The 19,026-nt window shown below is 56.7% G+C and overlaps 1 protein-coding gene across 8 annotated transcripts in view; it reads left to right on the top strand.

The window, feature by feature from the left end:
• Rai1 (retinoic acid induced 1) overlaps window positions 1-19,026 on the top strand; it is a 101,926-nt gene that overhangs the window by 81,743 nt on the left and 1,157 nt on the right. For 4 of the 8 annotated variants that reach the window (XM_036195685.1, XM_036195683.1, XM_036195681.1 and 1 more), the window contains 4 exons: window positions 1,852-1,984; window positions 5,385-10,965; window positions 14,202-14,295; window positions 18,782-18,831. In XM_036195685.1, the coding sequence (XP_036051578.1) occupies window positions 5,401-10,965; window positions 14,202-14,295; window positions 18,782-18,831 (5,709 nt within the window). In that variant the 5' untranslated portion in view covers window positions 1,852-1,984; window positions 5,385-5,400. The remainder of the gene's footprint in view (window positions 1-1,851; window positions 1,985-5,384; window positions 10,966-14,201; window positions 14,296-18,781; window positions 18,832-19,026) is intronic. The other 4 variants (XM_036195678.1, XM_036195682.1, XM_036195679.1 and 1 more) reach the window with 1 other exon arrangement.

Raw genomic sequence — 19,026 nt, forward strand, 5'->3', positions numbered from 1 at the left:
TGGGTGGCGTCAGTGAGGTCAGGCTAGCTTGAGCTGAACGTGATGGGAAAGTCCCTGCCTTCTTCGTAGTTGAACCCCACCCCCCCAATGCCTTTTCTGTTTCTCTTGTTTAGACAGATGGGTGGTGATGGCTTTTGTTGAGTGGTCAATAAAATGACCCAAAACTAAGTATCCACAAGAGACTGATGAAGAAGCAGTCAGAGCTGAGATGCTAAAGACAGGACAGCCCTGATGGCGGGCGCAGGGCCGGTTGGACTCTGGGCCCCTGCTGCCGAGGGCATCCAGCCTGGGATCCAATGCATCCTCGTTAAAGGCACTGTAGGGCTGTGTCTTAAGAAAGAACAGGTACAGGGCCTATGGGCATGGTGTTGGAACCCACTCCATTGCCTCAGCATAGCAGGAAAGATGAGTTGGAAGGGGGTTTCTCAAACATCCTCCAGAGAACTCAGATTCTGCCTCTTATGAGGTCCCCAGCATCTTTGAGGCCATTTTTTTTTTTTTTTTTTTTTTTTTTTTTTAATAGTTAGCCGTGGCTGTCCTGGAACTCAGTCTGTAGGCCAGGTTGGCCTCGAACTCACAGAGATCCACCTGCCTCTACCTCTGAGTGCTAAGATTAAAGGTGTGCACCTCCATTACCTGGCTCCATTTTTTTTCTTCAAAGTTCGTTTTGCTGTGTTGCCCGGGCTGGCTTGCTACAGTGCTGGTAATTGAACTCCAGGCCTCATGAATGCTAGCTACACCACTGAGCCCTACACCTAACCTGCCTTACTGGTCCTGAACTCGAGATTTGACCCTCTTGCTTCAGATTCCACGTGCTGGCATCACAGGTTTATACTACTACACCCTGCTAATGTTCTGTTTCAGTGATGGGGATGCTGACCACATGCCAGTAGACAAACAGTCTGAAAACCTTGAACTACACCCCTGATCTGTCTTGTACTTCCTACTTCTCCGCCTGCTTCTGGCTACTCAAGACCCCAGACTCTTTCTGGGGGACCTGTAAAGAAGGTGTTGCCAGCAGGGGGTGGTCTTGAGAGACTGCTTTGGGGTAGAGCCGCCTTATCACCACTACCACCCCTGCCCTAAGGTCCATCAGTTCCTTCCTGAGGCTAGCCCCTAGCCCAAGGAGTCTAGCCTAGTCTCGAGGCCTACCTGGTATCTGACTGTTCTTGTGGGTTCCATGGAGATTCATCCCTGCCTCCTAGGCAAGCCTGGCCATAAAGACCGGGAAAGAAAAAAAGAAAAAGACAAAGACCTCCAAAAACAGCTTGATGTTCCAGGGCTCACTCAGGCCACGTATTTATTACTATTTTGTGTGTGTACATGGGTAAGGGCTCCCTGGTGGAAGCATGTGGGAGAGGATCTTTATGGCTTTTCACCCCATTCCCTTAAGGTAGTCTCACTGGCCCTGACTGGGTAGCTAGCAAGACCAGACTGTACCTGTTTCTCCCTTCTTTTTCTTCCCCTCCCCCTTGCTACTGGGGTTACAGATCATACAGCTACGCCCAGCTTTTTGCATGGGTGCTGGGTTTTCAAACTCAGGTCCTCATGCTTATACAGCAAGCTCTGCTACCCACTGAGCCGTCTCCCAGCTCCCAAGTCTTATATTTATTATTCATCTGTGACAGATAAGGAGGCCCTAGGGGGGGGGGTCTCACCTATCCATTGCTCCCCGAACATCTGTCTCTTCTCTGCCGCCAAGGGGGTCAGGCTTTCCATTTTCCCTGCAACTACCTATCGGGTCATAAAAGAGCTATAGGTAGGTGGGAAGGCCAGTGGCTGGGGGCTGCCAGTGAAGGGGGACATGCCTCTTCCTACCCCTCTCTCCACCTTTCGTCCTCTTTTCCTCAGGGTCACATTGCCGCAGGGCAGCCTGGGAGCAATAGCAGCTCTGGCCCACAGAATACCCATTTTACTGATGGGGCCAACTCTCAGGCCTGAAGAGGCTCTGGACTAATGACTGGAGGCTGGCCAGATACTATAGGTAGGTTTGCGTGCTGGAATTTAGGGTACAGCTCAGTTTAGACCTTGCTTGGCAAGCTAAAGGTCCTGGGTTTGTCCTTAGCACCACAGAAATAGAGTCAGGCTCGCAGGCTGAGTCTGGCCTGCTGTAGGCAGGTGGGTGCCTATGTGTATATCACCTGGCCTGAACTCAGCTCAGCTTTCTTGCTGTCTGTACCAAGACACCCTCTTTCAGGGTGGGAATTTCTGGTGTGGTGTCTAAGAGAGGGGTTTGAGCTCCACTGTTCAGCTAGGGTCCCTAGCAAGTCCTTAGCCCCTCTGAACCTTACCTTTAGTTATAAAAGGGACAAGATTGGTGGCCAGGCCTCCCTGCTAGAGTCTTTGGGAGAGGGGCAGTGCCTGAGGCGCAGCTTTGCCATGCCTTCAGCACAGTTTCATGGCTGTATTGATGGCTTGTGTGGCTGCTGCTCTGTCAAAGGAAGTTACCCAGAGTGTAAGCACCGTCAGGTTCCACAAAGATCTTGAGATCTGGTCTCGTTGGGCCTGGTGTGTCCTTCTATCCACTGTCTGGAGTAACCAGTGGTTACAAGGTTGGAGTATTCATGTTCCTAGGGCCACAGAGGGTTGCTCTGGATTCCCATCAGCTGCCTGCCAGATTCTGCCAGCATGGCTGAGGGAAAGTCTTGGCAAGTTCCCAGGAGAAGGGGGAGGGAAAGAAGCTGGGGCAAGATTCCCTTTCCCAACCTTTCCTGCCGTTAGTGCAGCCACCTCAGCTGCTTATTCCTCCATGTTGAAAGGTCACCATTACCTGTGGGGGAAGTCGCTCTTCCATCTGCCCTCTGATGCTGCCCACCCCGGTCCTTTGCTATCTGCCTCTCATCCCTTCCATGTCCTTTCCCAGTGCTCTTGAAAAATAATCATAATCACAATAATTAATAACAACAGAGCCCACTGCAAGCCTGAGGTGGTTCTTAAAGAGGCAGCGCCCTATTTTCTCAGGGCAGAGCCTGCAGGACCTCTGCAGCTCCAGGCTGGCAGCTAGGGTGCCACCATGCCTGAGCCTTTGTTTCTGCCCCTCCCTCTGCCAAGGTTGGAGGGTGGTGCTGGGGCACATGTTTCTGCCCGTGTCCTCCAGTGGGCCTCTGGGATTTTAATTGAACTGTCTTTTCTTAGAGATAGATGCCTTCCACATCCAGCTGCCTGTGTGCATCAGGAAGCCAGCCTGTAGTCCTGGGTGGGAATTTAAAAGGCGCAGCAGCTGGACTGATTAGATGGGGCAGGGACAGAGCAGGCAGGGAGGGGACACTGTTCCTGCCCCCCCCCCCTTTAGATAATGTCTCTGGTAATGCATTTTGGGAATGTGGTGGTGGGGGTGTGGGGAGAAACACAGGCGCGCGCGCGCGCGCTCTCTCACACACACACACACACACACACACACACACACACACACCGCTCCAGCCGTAGAAATGTTAATGATATCTACAGGACACTCAGCAGGAAATGAGAGTGATCTGGGACTAATAAAAACCGAAATGTAATTTGTGCAGATATGCGAGGGAGGCAGATGTAGCCTTCAGAGCAGTGCAGGTTTGTACATATGAACACACAGCCAGGGAGAACAGGGAACTGGCATTCTGTGTCCTGGTCTTAGAAGGGGCCCACCAGCAGTCATGAGCAGGGCTGACATCCACCTACATCCAGAGTGTGCTCTGCTCTGGGAAGGTGGGGGCAGGAGGCACCAGGCCGCCCACCTGGATGGATACTGCCCCCAGCCCCTCTGGATTAGCACAGCCTGGGGTATTCCATCCAAACCACGAGGACTGGAGTGAATTAGATCCAAAGGGTAGGTGGGCCCTGTCTTAGTGAGGGGTTAGAGATGGAGGTAATGAGCTGGGGGTGGGGCAGGCAGAAGGTTTTGACAAGCTGAGGAGGAGGAAAGTTGTTTCAGGGCGACTGGGTCAGGCCCCCTGCTGTGAGCTCCGGGCTTATCTGGATGCCCGGGCATGCCCTGTCCTCTGGATAGAGCTCTTCTCTCTTCCCTGGGTCACTTCTGAGACAAAGAAAGGAAGGCACGTTTGTGGGATCCAGACTGAAGGGAGGCTGGACCTCCCCGCCCGCCAGTGCAGCCTCTCCATTTTTACCTCTCTCCACCCCCACATTGACTTCTCGACAAACCAGCCAACCAACTCCCCTGAAACCTTTGTGGTCTAAGGCAGGCCATACCTCCATCTTAGTATGTTTTGGATCAAGAACTGGAAAGTCCCAGTTCCCTCCTGGGAGCTTGTGCCGCTCCTGCGTCCCAGAGACCTCGTCCCTCCTGCTCTGAGCCTGGGTGGCGTCAGGTAAACCCTGACATGTGGGGCGCAGGCTCACTAGCTAGCCTTCTTTGTGGTTTCTCCAAAGCTTGGGGGCATTTCCCTCTTCCACCACTGAGGATTTTCCGGGGTACCCAAGCCAGTCAGTTGAAGGAAGGTGACAGAGGTACACAAGCCTGTGTTGTGACTCTGTCCACAAAAGCACCTCTTCTCCCAGTAGATCAGACACTACCTGCCCCTGTCCCAGATCAGGACTGCCTGCACCAGCCCTGGCCTGTGCAAGTTAGGAGCAGCTCAGCAGGAGGGGACAGCGAAGAGGCAGGGTAGTGTGCTTTCCAGTGGCCAGGGGACTGCGTCTCTGTCCCCTATTAGTATGCATCTCCACACTCTGGACTACATAATCTGTTTGTGCACCTATGATACCAAGAACAGGAGGCAGGTGCTACCATCCTTCATTCCCAGGAGTCAGAGGAGGGGGTGCTTTATGTGGACAGTTGTCTTAACAGCCCCCCAGTCAACATCTGCCAGAAGGGACAGAGTCCAGATGGCACTGCAGGGGAGGTGTGTGTGAGCATGCATGTACATGTGCCTGATAGGTCCTTTGTACATGCGTGGATTCCTGTATGTGCAGTCACAGCAGGCCTGGCAAGCGGCTCTCCCCGATTGGGGCGGGGTCCTCATGAGTACCTAGTGTGGTTGGATCATGCTTAAGTATGTCCACTCAAAGACTAAAAGTATGGGATCCAGTAGGGCCCCAGGGGACAGAGTGGAATCGCTTTGCTAATTTGAACTGTCTGTGAGGGCTAGGCGTGGTGGTCCAGACAAGCGGCTGGAGGGAGGAGCTGGTGGGAGGAGTCTGGGGGGCCGTTCCTGTGACTTGTCTGTGGAGCTCTGTTGGGCTGTCCATGTCCGTGGCAGCCCTCCTTTGCACGGCTCAGCTGCAGGCACCGTGGAAGCGGAATTTCGGAGCCCATCTCCCAGACCCAGAGGCTGTCAATATGTGCACAGCTGGTGGGAAGGTGGCCGGGAGGGGTGCTGGCTGAGGCAAAGAGAGTGGAACATGGCCATCTGACTTGTTTCCCTCTGCACCACCCCTTCTCTTCACAGATAACCGGCCCGAGTCATGCAGTCTTTTCGAGAAAGGTGTGGTTTCCATGGCAAACAGCAAAACTACCCACAAACCTCACAGGAGACATCGCGCCTGGAGAACTACAGGCAGCCAGGTCAGGCTGGGCTCAGCTGTGATCGGCAGCGGCTGCTGGCCAAGGACTATTACAACCCACAGCCCTATACAGGCTATGAGGGTGGCACTGGCACACCTTCTGGTACAGTGGCCTCTACAGCTGCGGACAAGTACCACCGAGGCAGCAAGTCCCTGCAGGGGAGGCCGGCTTTCCCCGGCTATGTTCAAGACAGCAGCCCCTACCCAGGGCGCTACTCTGGCGAGGAGGGTCTTCAGACCTGGGGGGGCCCACAGCCACCACCTCCCCAAGCGCAGCCCCTGCCAGGGGCAGTGAGCAAGTATGAGGAGAACTTGATGAAGAAGACGGTGGTGCCCCCAAACAGGCAGTACCCTGAGCAGGGCCCCCAGCTTCCCTTCCGGACTCACAGCCTGCATGCGCCACCACAGCAGCCCCTGGCTTACCCCAAACTCCAAAGGCAGAAACCACAGAATGACCTTGCCTCCCCTCTGCCCTTCCCCCAGAGCGGCCACTTCCCCCAACATTCTCAGTCCTTCCCTACCTCCTCCACCTACGCCCCAGCAGTGCAGGGTGGTGGGCAGGGGCCCCACTCGTACAAGAGCTGCACGGCGCCATCTGCCCAGCCTCACGACAGGCCGATGAGTGCCAATGCGAGCCTGGCCCCAGGACAGCGGGTCCAGAGCCTTCACGCTTACCAGTCGAGCCGCCTTGGCTACGAGCAGCAGCAGCAGCAGCAGCAGCAGCAGCAGCAGCAGGTACTTCAAGGCCGCCACCACACCCAGGAAACTCTCCACTACCAGAACCTCGCCAAGTACCAACACTATGGACAGCAAGGCCAGGGCTACTGTCCACCGGACACAGCTGTCAGGACTCCAGAACAGTATTACCAGACCTTCAGCCCTAGCTCCAGCCACTCCCCTGCACGTTCTGTGGGTCGCTCTCCTTCCTATAGCTCCACCCCGTCACCACTGATGCCCAACCTGGAGAACTTCCCTTATAGCCAGCAGCCGCTTAGTACTGGGGCCTTCCCCACAGGCATCACAGACCACAGCCACTTTATGCCCCTGCTCAATCCCTCGCCAACGGATGCGGCCAGCTCTGTGGACCCCCAGGTCAGCAACTGCAAACCCCTGCAGAAGGAGAAGCTCCCCGACACCCTGCTGTCGGACCTCAGCCTGCAGAGCCTCACGGCACTCACCTCCCAGGTGGAAAACATCTCCAATACTGTGCAGCAGCTCTTGCTGTCTAAAGCTGCCATGCCACAGAAGAAAGGGGTCAAGAGCCTCGTGTCTAGGACTCCGGAGCAACACAAGAACCAGCGCTGTAGCCCCGAGGGCAGTGGTTACTCAGCTGAGCCAGCAGGCACACCACTGTCAGAGCCGCCGAGCAGCACGCCACAGTCCACTCACGCTGAGCCACAAGACGCTGACTACCTGAGTGGCTCCGAGGACCCCCTAGAGCGCAGCTTCCTCTACTGCAGCCAGGCCCGCGGCAGCCCTGCCAGGGTCAACAGCAACTCCAAGGCCAAGCCCGAGTCTGTGTCCACCTGTTCTGTGACCTCACCTGACGACATGTCCACCAAGTCTGACGACTCTTTCCAGAGCCTGCACAGCACTCTGCCACTGGACAGCTTCTCCAAATTTGTGGCGGGCGAGCGAGACTGCCCACGGCTGCTGCTCAGTGCCCTGGCACAGGAGGATCTGGCCTCTGAGATCCTGGGGCTTCAGGAAGTCATCGTTGAGAAGGCTGACAAGGCCTGGGCCGAGGCTTCCAGCCTGCCCAAGGACAGTGGCAAGCCACCGTTCTCACTGGGGAACCACGGCAGTTGCCTAGACACCGTGGCCAAGACTTCGTGGTCCCAGCCAGGGGAACCAGAAACCCTGCCTGAGTCCCTGCAGCTGGACAAGAGTGGCGGCGCCAAGGACTTCAGCCCAGGGCTATTTGAAGACCCTTCTGTGGCCTTTGCCACCTCTGACCCGAAGAAGACGACCAGTCCCCTGCCCTTTGGCACCAAGCCTCTGCTTGGAGCTGCCACTCCGGACCCCACCACGGCAGCATTTGACTGCTTTCCAGACACGACCACTGCCAGCTCTGTGGACAGTGCCAACCCCTTTGCCTGGCCAGAGGAGAATCTGGGCGATGCTTGTCCTCGCTGGGGGCTCCACCCTGGGGAGCTCAGCAAGGGCTTGGAGCAGGGTGCAAAGGCCTCAGACAATGAGGGCAAAGCAGATGTACACGAGACCTCTGCCTGCTTGGCCTTCCAGGAAGAGCATGCCATTGGGAAGCCAGCTCCGGCGCTGTCTGGGGACTTTTTCAAGCAGCAGGAGGCAGATGGGGTGAAGGAGGAAGTGGGTGGGTTGCTGCAGTGCCCTGCAGTGGGCAAAGCCGACCAGTGGCTGGAGGACAGCCGCCATTGCTGTCCCTCCACTGACTTTGGGGACCTGCCACTGTTGCCACCGCCTGGCAGGAAGGAGGACCTGGAGGCCGAAGAGGAGTACTCCTCCCTGTGTGAACTGTTGGGTAGCCCCGAGCAGAGGCCCAGCCTGCAGGACCCACTGTCCCCCAAGGCCCCGCTGATGTGCACCAAGGAGGAAGCAGAGGAGGTGCTGGATACCAAGGCTGGCTGGGCTCCCCAGTGTCACCTCTCTGGGGAGCCTGCTATCCTACTGGGCCCCTCTGTGGGTGCTGAATCCAAGGTCCAGAGCTGGTTTGAGTCTTCCCTGTCACATATGAAGCCAGGAGAAGATGGGCCGGAGATGGAGAGAGCCCCAGGTAGTTCCTCCACTTCAGAAGGCTCCCTGGCCCCGAAGCCTAACAAGCCTGCTGTGCCTGAGGTGCCCATTGCTAAGAAAGAGCCTGTGCCGAGGGGTAAAAGTTTACGGAGCCGGCGGGTCCACCGGGGGCTGCCTGAGGCGGAAGACTCTCCGTGCAGGGTGCCAGCACTTCCCAAAGACCTCTTGCTCCCAGAGTCCTGCACGGGACCCCCCCAGGGACAGGCAGAAGGGGCTGGAGCCCCGGGCCGGGGGCTGTCAGAAGGGCTCCCCAGGATGTGTACTCGCTCTCTTACAGCTCTGAGTGAGCCCCAAACTCCTGGACCTCCAGGCCTAACCACCACCCCCACACCTCCTGACAAACTGGGCGGCAAACAGCGAGCGGCCTTCAAGTCTGGCAAGCGGGTAGGAAAACCATCCCCCAAGGCGGCATCCAGCCCCAGCAACCCAGCAGCCCTGCCTGTTGCCTCGGACAGCAGCCCCATGGGCTCCAAGACCAAGGAGCCGGACTCTCCCAGCATCCCTGGGAAGGACCAGCGGTCCATGGTCCTCCGCTCTCGCACCAAACCCCAGCAGGTCTTCCATGCCAAACGGCGGCGGCCCTCAGAGAGCCGGATCCCAGACTGTCGCGCCACCAAGAAGCTGCCTGCCAACAACCACTTGCCCACTGCATTCAAGGTCTCCAGTGGGCCCCAGAAGGAAGGCCGGGTGAGCCAGCGGGTCAAAGTCCCCAAGCCTGGTACAGGGAGCAAGCTTTCAGACCGGCCTCTCCACACGCTCAAAAGGAAGTCAGCGTTCATGGCTCCCGTCCCCACCAAAAAGCGAAGCCTCATCCTGCGAAGCAGCAACGGAAGTGGCCTAGATGGGAGAGAGGAAAGGGCCGAGAGCTCTCCTGGCCTCTTGAGGAGGATGGCCTCACCCCAGAGGGCCAGGCCCAGAGGCAGCGGGGAGCCGCCCCCACCCCCACCCCTGGAACCACCTGCCGCATGCATGGGGTTGGCTACACCATCATCCCTGCCCAGTGCTGTGAGGACCAAGGTGCTGCCACCCCGAAAGGGCCGTGGCCTCAAGCTGGAGGCCATAGTACAGAAGATCACCTCACCTGGTCTCAAGAAACTTGCATGCAGAGTGGCAGGGGCTCCTCCTGGGACACCCCGGAGCCCAGCCCTACCTGAGAAACGTTCGGGGGGCAGTCCAGCTGGGGCCGAAGAGGGTCTAGGAGGAATGGGCCCTGGGCAGATGCTACCGGCAGCTCCAGGAGCCGACCCATTGTGCAGAAATGCAGCCAGCAGGTCCCTAAAAGGCAAACTCTTGAGTAGTAAGAAACTGTCCTCTGCTACTGACTGTCCCAAAGCTGAGGCCTTCATGTCCCCGGAGACCCTGCCATCCCTAGGGACTGCCCGGGCACCGAAGAAAAGGAGCCGGAAAGGCAGGACCGGGGCCTTGGGACCCTCTAAAGGCCTGTTGGAGAAGCGGCCCTGTCCTGGCCAAACTCTGATCCTTGCTACCCATGACAGGGCCAGCAGCGCTCAGGGTGGAGGCGAGGACAGTTCCAGTGGAGGAGGCAAGAAGCCAAAGACAGAGGAGCCGGGCCTGGCCTCCCAGCCCCCTGAAGGCCGGCCCTGCCAGCCCCAGACAAGGGCGCAGAAGCAGCCAGGCCCAGCTGGCTATAGCAGCCATTCAAAGCGGAAGCGCCTCAGCCGTGGCCGGGCTAAGAGTGCCCATGCTTCACCCTGTAAGGGACGTGCTGCTCGGAGACGGCAGCAGCAGCAGGCACCCCCCCTGGATCCTGCAGAGCCTGAAATCCGACTCAAATACATTTCCTCTTGCAAGCGGCTGAGGGCAGACAGCCGCACCCCGGCCTTCTCGCCCTTTGTGCGGGTGGAGAAGCGAGATGCGTACACCACCATATGCACTGTCGTCAACTCCCCCGGGGACGAGCCCAAGCCTCACTGGAAGCCGCCCTCCTCTGCTGCCTCCTTCTCCTCTGCCTCCTCCGCCTCCTCCTCCTCAGAACCAGCTGGGGCCTCTCTCACCACATTCCCTGCAGGCTCTGCGCTGCAGCCGAGGCCCTCCCTGCCCCTCTCCTCCACCATGCATCTGGGGCCTGTGGTGTCCAAGGCCCTGAGTACCTCTTGCCTTGTCTGCTGCCTCTGCCAAAACCCGGCCAACTTCAAGGACCTCGGGGACCTCTGTGGCCCCTACTACCCTGAACACTGCCTCCCCAAAAAGAAACCAAAACTCAAGGAGAAGGTGCGCCTGGAAGGCACCTTTGAGGAGGCCTCTCTGCCTCTTGAGAGAACAGTCAAAGGCCTGGAATGTGCAGCCAGCACCGCTGCCACCGCCGCCGCCACCACCACCACCACCGCCACCGCCGCTGCCACCACCATCACTACGACCCTGGGGAGGCTGTCCAGGCCTGATGGCCCAGCTGACCCTGCCAAGCAGGGCTCCCTGCGCACCAGTGCCCGGGGCCTGTCGAGGCGGCTGCAGAGTTGCTATTGCTGTGACGGTCAGGGGGACGGGGGTGAGGAGGTGGCCCCGGCGGACAAGAACCGCAAACATGAATGCAGCAAAGAGGCCCCTGCAGAACCTGGTGGGGACACCCAGGAACACTGGGTACATGAGGCCTGTGCTGTGTGGACCAGCGGGGTGTACCTGGTGGCCGGGAAGCTCTTTGGGCTGCAGGAGGCCGTGAAGGTAGCTGTGGACATGGTAAGAAGCTAGACCAGCTCGGGTAGGGGATGGGATTTGAAGTACCAACAGGCTAGTCGAGGTGTCTCCAGTGCTTTATTGTGGGTCACTTGTACCCACAGTCAAAGAGTAGCCAGAGTACAATCTCCAGGCCCTGGAGTCTCTTGAGGGAGTGTGGAGGCAAGTTCAAGTATTCCTGGGGCCACAGCAGGACACACTTACCCATCCTGCCTCAAGGTGTGTGCCACCGTTCTGTGTTCCACTGGGCCAGTCTTCCCACACACACTACCCAAAACCGGAGCTGCTGGGTCCTGGGCAAGACAGAGCCCTTCTTGAGTTGAATGCCGAGGTGGCCTGATCTTCCCTAAACAACATGTGGCTAAAGTATGGGACACTGGCTCTGGGCAACCCTGGGTTACCTGGCCACGGAAGCCCCGAAGCTCCACCCTCCAGTTTTAAGACATCCCTTCCGAGAACTTTGGACCGCTGCATGTACTGCCTCTGCCCTGTCCTTCCTCCCATGGGGCATGGTCGCAGGACCTAGGGCGTTAACACATTGATCTTGAGGGCTGTATCTGGGCTCACAGGTCTGGGATGGAGATAACATGCTGAGCTCTGGCTGCAGCTAAGATTCCTCAGACCAAGGGGACTAGAAGAGGCCACTCCAGAGCCTATGTTCCCCTAAAGTTGACCCCAGGGCCAAAGAGCCACCTGCCTCTCAGATCATGCCCTGGGCAGCGAGGCTGCCAGGCCCACTCTTCCACACCGTCCTTCCTGGGTATCCATACCAGCTCTGTTGATTTCTTCCTCCTCCTCCTCCTTCTTCCCCTCCTTCCCTCAGTCCACTGTGGGCAGCTGAGCTCAGAGGACCCTGCCTGTCCCTCCTCTCTACACTCTACTGTCCCAGCTCCTCAGGAGCACTTTGTCCAGGCCCCATCCTTGACCTTGGGGACCACTGTGGATGCTGCCCTTGGCTCCAGGCTCCAGGCTCCAGGCTCCAGGCATCTGTCCATGGTAATGGCTATAGACTCTCTGGGCCCTGTTGCCCGTCCATCTTGCTGAGAAGGGCCTGAGACACAAGGCAACACAGCCTCAGTACCTCGGCTAGTTCATGCAGCAGACAGGCACCAAAGCCCATGTTCCTGCCTGTCACTGGTTCCATGGTGACTTAGTCTCTACAGCTACCTTGAAATAGTCTTGTCTGTCCCTTCATTAGAAAGTAACAATCCTGGAACCCCTGTCCAGTGGGATACCTGATACCCTGCATTATCCAGGGCTTCTTTGAGGGTCAGGCCTGGCACCCAGTCATCTCTCGTCCCCAAACCCCAGCACTGGGCTCATGTCAGAGAAACATTTGTGAGTACAGGTAAAGGCCCCTGTTCCCTGGTCTGGCCCTGTGCTTCTGGTCTCCTGTTGCCCATGCTGGCACACACAGAACATCCTGTTGAGCTGAGGAGGGTATAAGGTCACAGGGTCGCAGCTGGAGCTGGAGCTGCTGAGCCCTGTCAAAGCTGCCACACCCCAGAGTAGCAGGGAAGGCCAGGAGAGGCTCTCATTGGACAAGGGTTGGCTGCATATTGAAGGTGTCTCCTTGCCAGAGGTGGGCCTGGCTGGCTCATGACTGGCAGCTGGGGCTTGCTGCCAGGCTGTACCCCACAGCCACAGGCTCATATGACATGGCCCCCCAGAATACACTGGGGGATGGGCTAGGGTTTCCCGGCTTCTCTGGCAAGTGACTTGCAGGGTCATAGTTGAACCCATTGCTTTCTGCCTCAGTGGCTTAGTGCACTGCTCTCTCCATGAACCAGGGAGACCCTGGTTCAAGTCTGACTTCAGGAGGGAGGCCTTGAGTCTTCTGCAAGCCCCAGAATGCCAGCTCCACCCAGTACACTGGCCAGGCCTTTGGTCTTCCCTGTCCTCCACAGTCCCCACTAGATCTCAGCCTACCATGCCCTCCTTCCAGGTCTTCAGACACACAGGCTGCCTGCATCCTCAGTCTATGACATGCATCTCATTACCTGGCTAGAGGGGGTATTGCAATTCAGGGACCCTCAGGAGACTGGTGGCCTCTGGGTGCCTGGGCCAAGGGATGGCGCCCACTTGATCAGCTGTGCCCCCTGTAAGGGAACTGGGGCCAAGAGCAACAGTCTCCATCCTCTGTGCCTTAGTGTCTTCATGTCTGCAGTGAGCAGTCTTGCCTCAGGAGTTGCTTGGGACTATCTGCCACAAGAGGTGGGGGCATAGTTACCCTCAAATCTCTCAGCACCCCCAAAGGCCACTGTGAGTGAGATGTGGTCTGCTTTGGGGTCCCCCTCTGCTTCAGCTTTCTCTAGTGGCTTAAGAGGTGGGCGGAGGGCCCTAGGGCCTTGGGAGGCTCATCCGGAAGCTCTGTATGGATGTCTTCCTCTCTTGCTGACCCACCCCACTCCAGCTACAGAGTGTTTGGACAGAACCCACCCTGACCTGCTGGGCTGAGGCTCTGGGTTGACCTGGAAATTTTGAGCTTATGGGTTGTGCCCAGCTGTTTTCTCTGGCCTTGAGAAGACAGTGCTGTGCTGGGACTTCCAGCCATGCCTGGCACCCAGTGCACTGTTACCTGCTGAACTACATAGTAGCCTTCTGTGTCCTCTGCTTCCCTCCTACCTCACTGTCCACTGTGATGATAGGCTTGGGAGCAGAGGTGTCCCTCCCTATGCCAAGATTTGGAATCACCCTTTTATTAGCCTTCTCGTCTTTGTCCTGTTCTAGACATGCCACAGCCTCCGAGCCCAGCAGAAGTCATTATGGAGACCAGCCAGAGGCTGGACATGTTCTGGGGGGCATCAGGTTCACATGAGCTCAGCCTCTGGGCAGGGGTCATAGGTCAACTCTCCCCCCAGCTCATTTCTGTGCATCTGCTGCCGCCATTGGGTAGAGAGAGTGCTTCTCTCTCCAATGGAAGGGGCCTGTCTCACCATCTGGAAAGTGGAGGTCAGGGAAAGCCACTCCCTTGCTGCTGCTGCTAGAAGGAGCCAGTGGATGAGGACACACCAGAGCCAGCATGTAAGCAGCACCTGACAGATGGTGGCTGCCAGCCATGGTCACTGTGGTCACTACTAGCCCAAGAGGGTCCTCCACCCAGTGTGCTAGCCCAAGAAGTGGCAGAGGGCCAACTCTCAAGGGTATCCCCCCTGCTGCATCACAGGGCTGTTCTGGCAGAAGTGCTGTGGGGCCTGCCTGGAACACACAAGGACTCACTGGCCTTCCTCTCTTTCCAGCCATGTTCCAGCTGTCATGAAGCCGGGGCAACCATCTCGTGCTCCTATAAAGGATGTATCCACACCTATCACTACCCTTGTGCCAATGACACAGGTAAGAGCCAGCCTGGGTACAGCTGTCTCAACTCAGACCCCAGGACTCCCAGAGCCCTCACCTGCCCCAGAAATTCTTTATTTCTGTTCTCTGCATTTGGCAGTTCCAGGATGTGGAAATGGGTCAGTCCGTACCTACCAGATTGAGGATTTCCCAGAGCTCTGAGCAAAGAGCTTGGGAAGGAAAGTGAATGGGCTTGGGCTTTTAAAGATGAACAGGAATACACTCAACAGAAAGAGAGAGGTTACATACCAACTAAAACCAAATGGGGAGCTGAGAGGGTGTCTCAAGTGATAGATTGTTTGACGGCAACCATCTTGTTCTCCTACACAGAATGTGCCCATACCAACCTCACTACCTGAGTGCCAGAGACACCATCCCCAGCACTTACTACAGAAAAATAAAGCTAGGCGAATTTAGGTCAAAATGGAGATAGGCCAGCTGGCATGTTGGCTATCAGGACTGGCCGTGCAAAGTCTGGAACAGGTGTGTAGGTCTGTGACAGACCCCCTGTGACCTGCCCTCATGCCTACTCATTCATTGTTTGTGGGCCACAGGACCAAGAAGCCCAGCCCTAACATGTCAAGTGGGAAACTTGTCAGTAGAGACAGCATCCGGTCACTGGGAATGGCAGAGCCGCTGCTGTCCAGATGCTGCTCTGGTGGCCCTTCTTCCTGGGCCCATCACACAGTCTGTGTGCTTGGGCCCATCTGCAGAGCTGGGATGTGAGCAGCTCTTCCTGGGAGCAGCAGGACTATCCAGGAAGTACAGCCTCATGGGTCAGGCGGTCTCTTCCCGCCATCCCTCTCAACTCTGGCCTGGTCATGTGACCTAGTCTGAGCAGTGGCATGCCATCAATGCTGTCTGCCCAGTGGATCCTCAGCATTAGCCTCAGCCAAGCCATCCTGGGAGCCACACAGGGCCTCAGATGGTGACACCCCAGGATTGGGGTCTTCACTGATTCGGCCTCCATCATAATGGGATCGGTATTGGAATGTGGACTTGACCTAAGTACAAGGCCTCACTCCCTATCCAGCCTGTCTCAGCCCTCTCAGCCCAAGTCACCATGTGGCAATTCACTTTCTGCCCAGTCCCTAGCTACATCCTTACGGTGTGCTGTCTTACCCACAGCCACACAGAGGCTGGGGCTTTCTGGCTTTCTCGGCTGTCTCCAAGCTTGTCCAGCTTCCCCAGGGGCTCACAGCCTGCAGGGGGCAGATGGGACAGGCATGGTTCTACCACACAGTGGTAGACTAGGTGTCTCTGTCACTTCTCTGTCGCTGTGATAAGATGCCCTGGCAAAAGCAGCAGAGAGGTGGCTCAGTCACCGGTCACAAGCACAAGCCACCGTGGAAGGGAAGTCGTAGCAACAGGCACTTAAGGGAGCTGGTCACACTGCACAGGCCAGGAAGCAGAGGGGCTGGCTGTAATGGCACATGCCTTTAACCCACCCCTTGGAAGGCAGAGGCAGGTGTCATGTGAGATCAAGGCCAGCCAGGACTGTATAGAGAGACCCTCTCTCAAAAAGAGGAAGTTAAAACAGCAGCAGAAAGGAGCCAGGCCTGGTGGAGCACGCCTTTAATCCCAGCACTTGGGAGGCAGAGGCAGGAGGATGTCTTTGAGTTTGAAGCCGGCCTGGTCTACATAGCAAGGGCAGCCAGGGCTGTATGGTGGACTCTGGCTCAGATGGCTGGGCAGCTAAGAGACCTCTTGCAGAGGTCCCCAGTTCCATTCCCAGCACCCACAGACTGGTTTACCTTAAGTCCAGCTGCCCAGGGATCTGATGCCCTCTTCTGGCTTCTGGCAGTACTGCAGTGCACACAGATACCCACTCAAACACACATATACACACATTTAATAAAAATAAAGCTTAAGCCAGGCACAGTGACACACGCCGTTCATCCTAGCAGTTGGAAGGCAGAGGCAAACGTTTCCATGTTCAAGGCCAGCCTGGTCTACAGAATGAGCTCCAGGCCAGCCAAGGCTACATAGTGAGAGCCACCCTCCCAAAATAATAATTAAAAAACACAGCAGCGACAGAGAACAGCAGGTCTGTGCTCACTGCACTTAATCAAGATAATTCCCTCATACGGATGGAAAGATGGCTGGGCAACACTGCTGCCCTTCAGGAGCACCTGGCTGGACTCAGCACCCACACAGTGTCTTGATAACATCTGAAGAAACTCCAGTTCCAGGGCAGTTGATGCCCCCTTTTTGGCCTCCACTGCATAGAAGTACTTTGCAGTCAAACACCCATCAATGTAAATGTTTTTAAAGATAATCCCTCAAAGGCATGCCGAGAGGCCCATCTTCCAGGTTATTCCAAATTCTGTCTCCTTGACAATACTATCCCATCAGATGAGAAAATGCTCAGAAGAGAGACCCATTCTGTCGGAGCTGGAAAGAATCTGGGGAAGATTCCAGACGGGTGACATTGGAGCTGGGTCTCCAAACATCAGATGTGTTGAGGCATGGCTAGTGGTCGGACTGTAGACCAGGCTTTGAGCAGTTAATAGGAATCTGAGACATTGACATGATGGAGCCTAGTGAACTAACTCCACAGTGGTCCTGGCAGAAGGGAATGCTGCCTGGTGCAGGGCCACAGAATTCACAGGACTTGAGAAAACAAGAGATGAGTATGTCGCGCCTGGCTTCATTTTAAGATGTCGATTTGGGCCTGGCGTTGTGGCACACGCCTTTAATCCGAGCACTCAGGAGGCAGAGGCAGATGTATCTCTGTGAGTCTGAAGACAGCCAGGGCTACACAGAGAAACCCTGTCTCCAAAAAACAGAAATGTTGATTTGGACAGGGCAGGTGTGAGAAAATAGGGCACTGGGGCGGGGCGGGGGGTGGGGGAGACACGTGGGAGAGGGAAGATCCTTGCCCTTGCCCCCCCAGCTTGGTGGCTTACATAGCACCATTAGTACTTTGATCGGGCTCTGCAGGGGGTGGGCTGCTTCAGGTGGTTGGCCTAGCGCATCCTGCGGCAGCAGCAGGGCCCTCCAAGAAGAACGAACGGGTCACAAGGCTGTTATAACCTGTGTTCTGTTGGCCACAGGCAGAGCCGTGTAGCTAAGGGTGGGGCACAATAGGAGGGCGCTGCCTGCCACAGGCAGCCGCTGCCCTGTGGTCAGGCTGCACTGGAGCTGCCCCCATTGGGCTCGTGTCCTCAGCACTGGGGTAGGGATGCTGCTGAATAGCTGTCAGGGAGGTAGAACCCTGGAAATGGCAGCCAGGGCAAATGAAGAGGCCAGAGTGGCTAGCTACCACGTGGCTAGGGAGTACAGGAATAGTTCACCACATGGGGCCGGCCTCTCCTAAGTGTCCTCCTGGGTTGCTAGAAGTAAGGTAACCACTGGCTGTCCCCTTCTGCCCCTCATTGGCTACAGCATAGGGTCCAATCTGAACATCTGGATTCGTCCCAAAGCTGCTTGCCCCCATCCCCACCCCCAGTCCCTACTTACTGTTGGATGATAGTTGGCTGAGCTGGCTGGGAAGTAGCAACCACTCCTGGTTAGGTTGTGTGGGAACCCAGGTCCAGCCCAGCCCCAGATCCAAAAGTGTGTGCTGGGTTGGGGATTTATCTCAGTGGTAGAGCGCTCACCTAGCAAGCCGCAAGGCCCTGAGTTCGATCCTCAGCTCAAAACAAACAAACTAACAAAAACAAAAAACAAAAGTCTGTGCCTCAGTGCACCTGCCAGCCGCAGGCCCCAGAAGACAAGCTCTCCTGCAACAGTCTCCTTCCTCTTCGGGTGGGAGGGGGAGGACGGGAATCCGTGGCTGATATATGAAATTAAGTTAATTATAAAATAAAAATACCGTAAAAGAAAAGGGAAGAAAATACAGGCAGGCCTTGCACCATCCCTAGTGTGAGGCTATGTCTGGGGAGGTGAACCCTGGTCAGTGGCAGAGAAGGGGCCCAAGAGGGTGATGGCAGCTGGCAAGGAGGGCTCAGCCCCACACTGCCCAGGTAGGCAGGAAGACTAGTTGTGCTTAGCTGTCATCTCTGGACGTCTAGGGATTTATCCAGACCTGTGACCTTGTCACTCTGAACATGAGGAAGGGCACCCATGACAGCACCCAGTAGGCAACATTGTGACTTCTACCAAGTGGAGGCTGAGGCTTGGTAGCCAACATTCCAGTCAAAACCTGAGACTCCACTCCCCATTGTCAGCCACCCCGCGGTCATGGGTGCTTTCTGAGCAAGGGCCTCTCCTGACAGTTGTGCAGCAGGTTGGGACAGGAGGAGCCATGTACAATAAGGCATGGGGGAGTGGGCATGTTAGGGAACCAGTTTGTCCTGCTGTGGGGAGGGGCCCTGGGTGGTAAGACCTGAAGCAATGGGCCATGGGGGGGTCTCAGAAGTGTGGGGAGGGGAGGAGAATATCAGGGTAGAGGCAGAAGGTCTGCATCCCTGGGTGCTCAGAAGCATACTGGCAGCCAGCCCTACCCTGCATCACCACAGAAACTTCCCTTTGCTCACAGGTTGCACATTCATTGAGGAGGATTTTACTTTGAAGTGCCCCAAACATAAGGTAGGTGAACAGGCTCCTAGAGTTCCCCCTGACCCAACCCAGTTTCCCCCTGCCTTGCCAGAGGGTACAGAGGGGGCACGGCCAGGGCCCTACGGTCCTTTTCCCACAGCCCACAGAGTGGGCTGCAGGGCCTGGCGTGGAAGGGCTGGGGCAGGTGGCAGCAGTTGGCCTTGGCCATAACGCACTGTCCCTCCC

Source organism: Onychomys torridus, chromosome 8 (assembly GCF_903995425.1).
Source record: "Onychomys torridus chromosome 8, mOncTor1.1, whole genome shotgun sequence".
Taxonomy (NCBI): domain Eukaryota; kingdom Metazoa; phylum Chordata; class Mammalia; order Rodentia; family Cricetidae; genus Onychomys; species Onychomys torridus.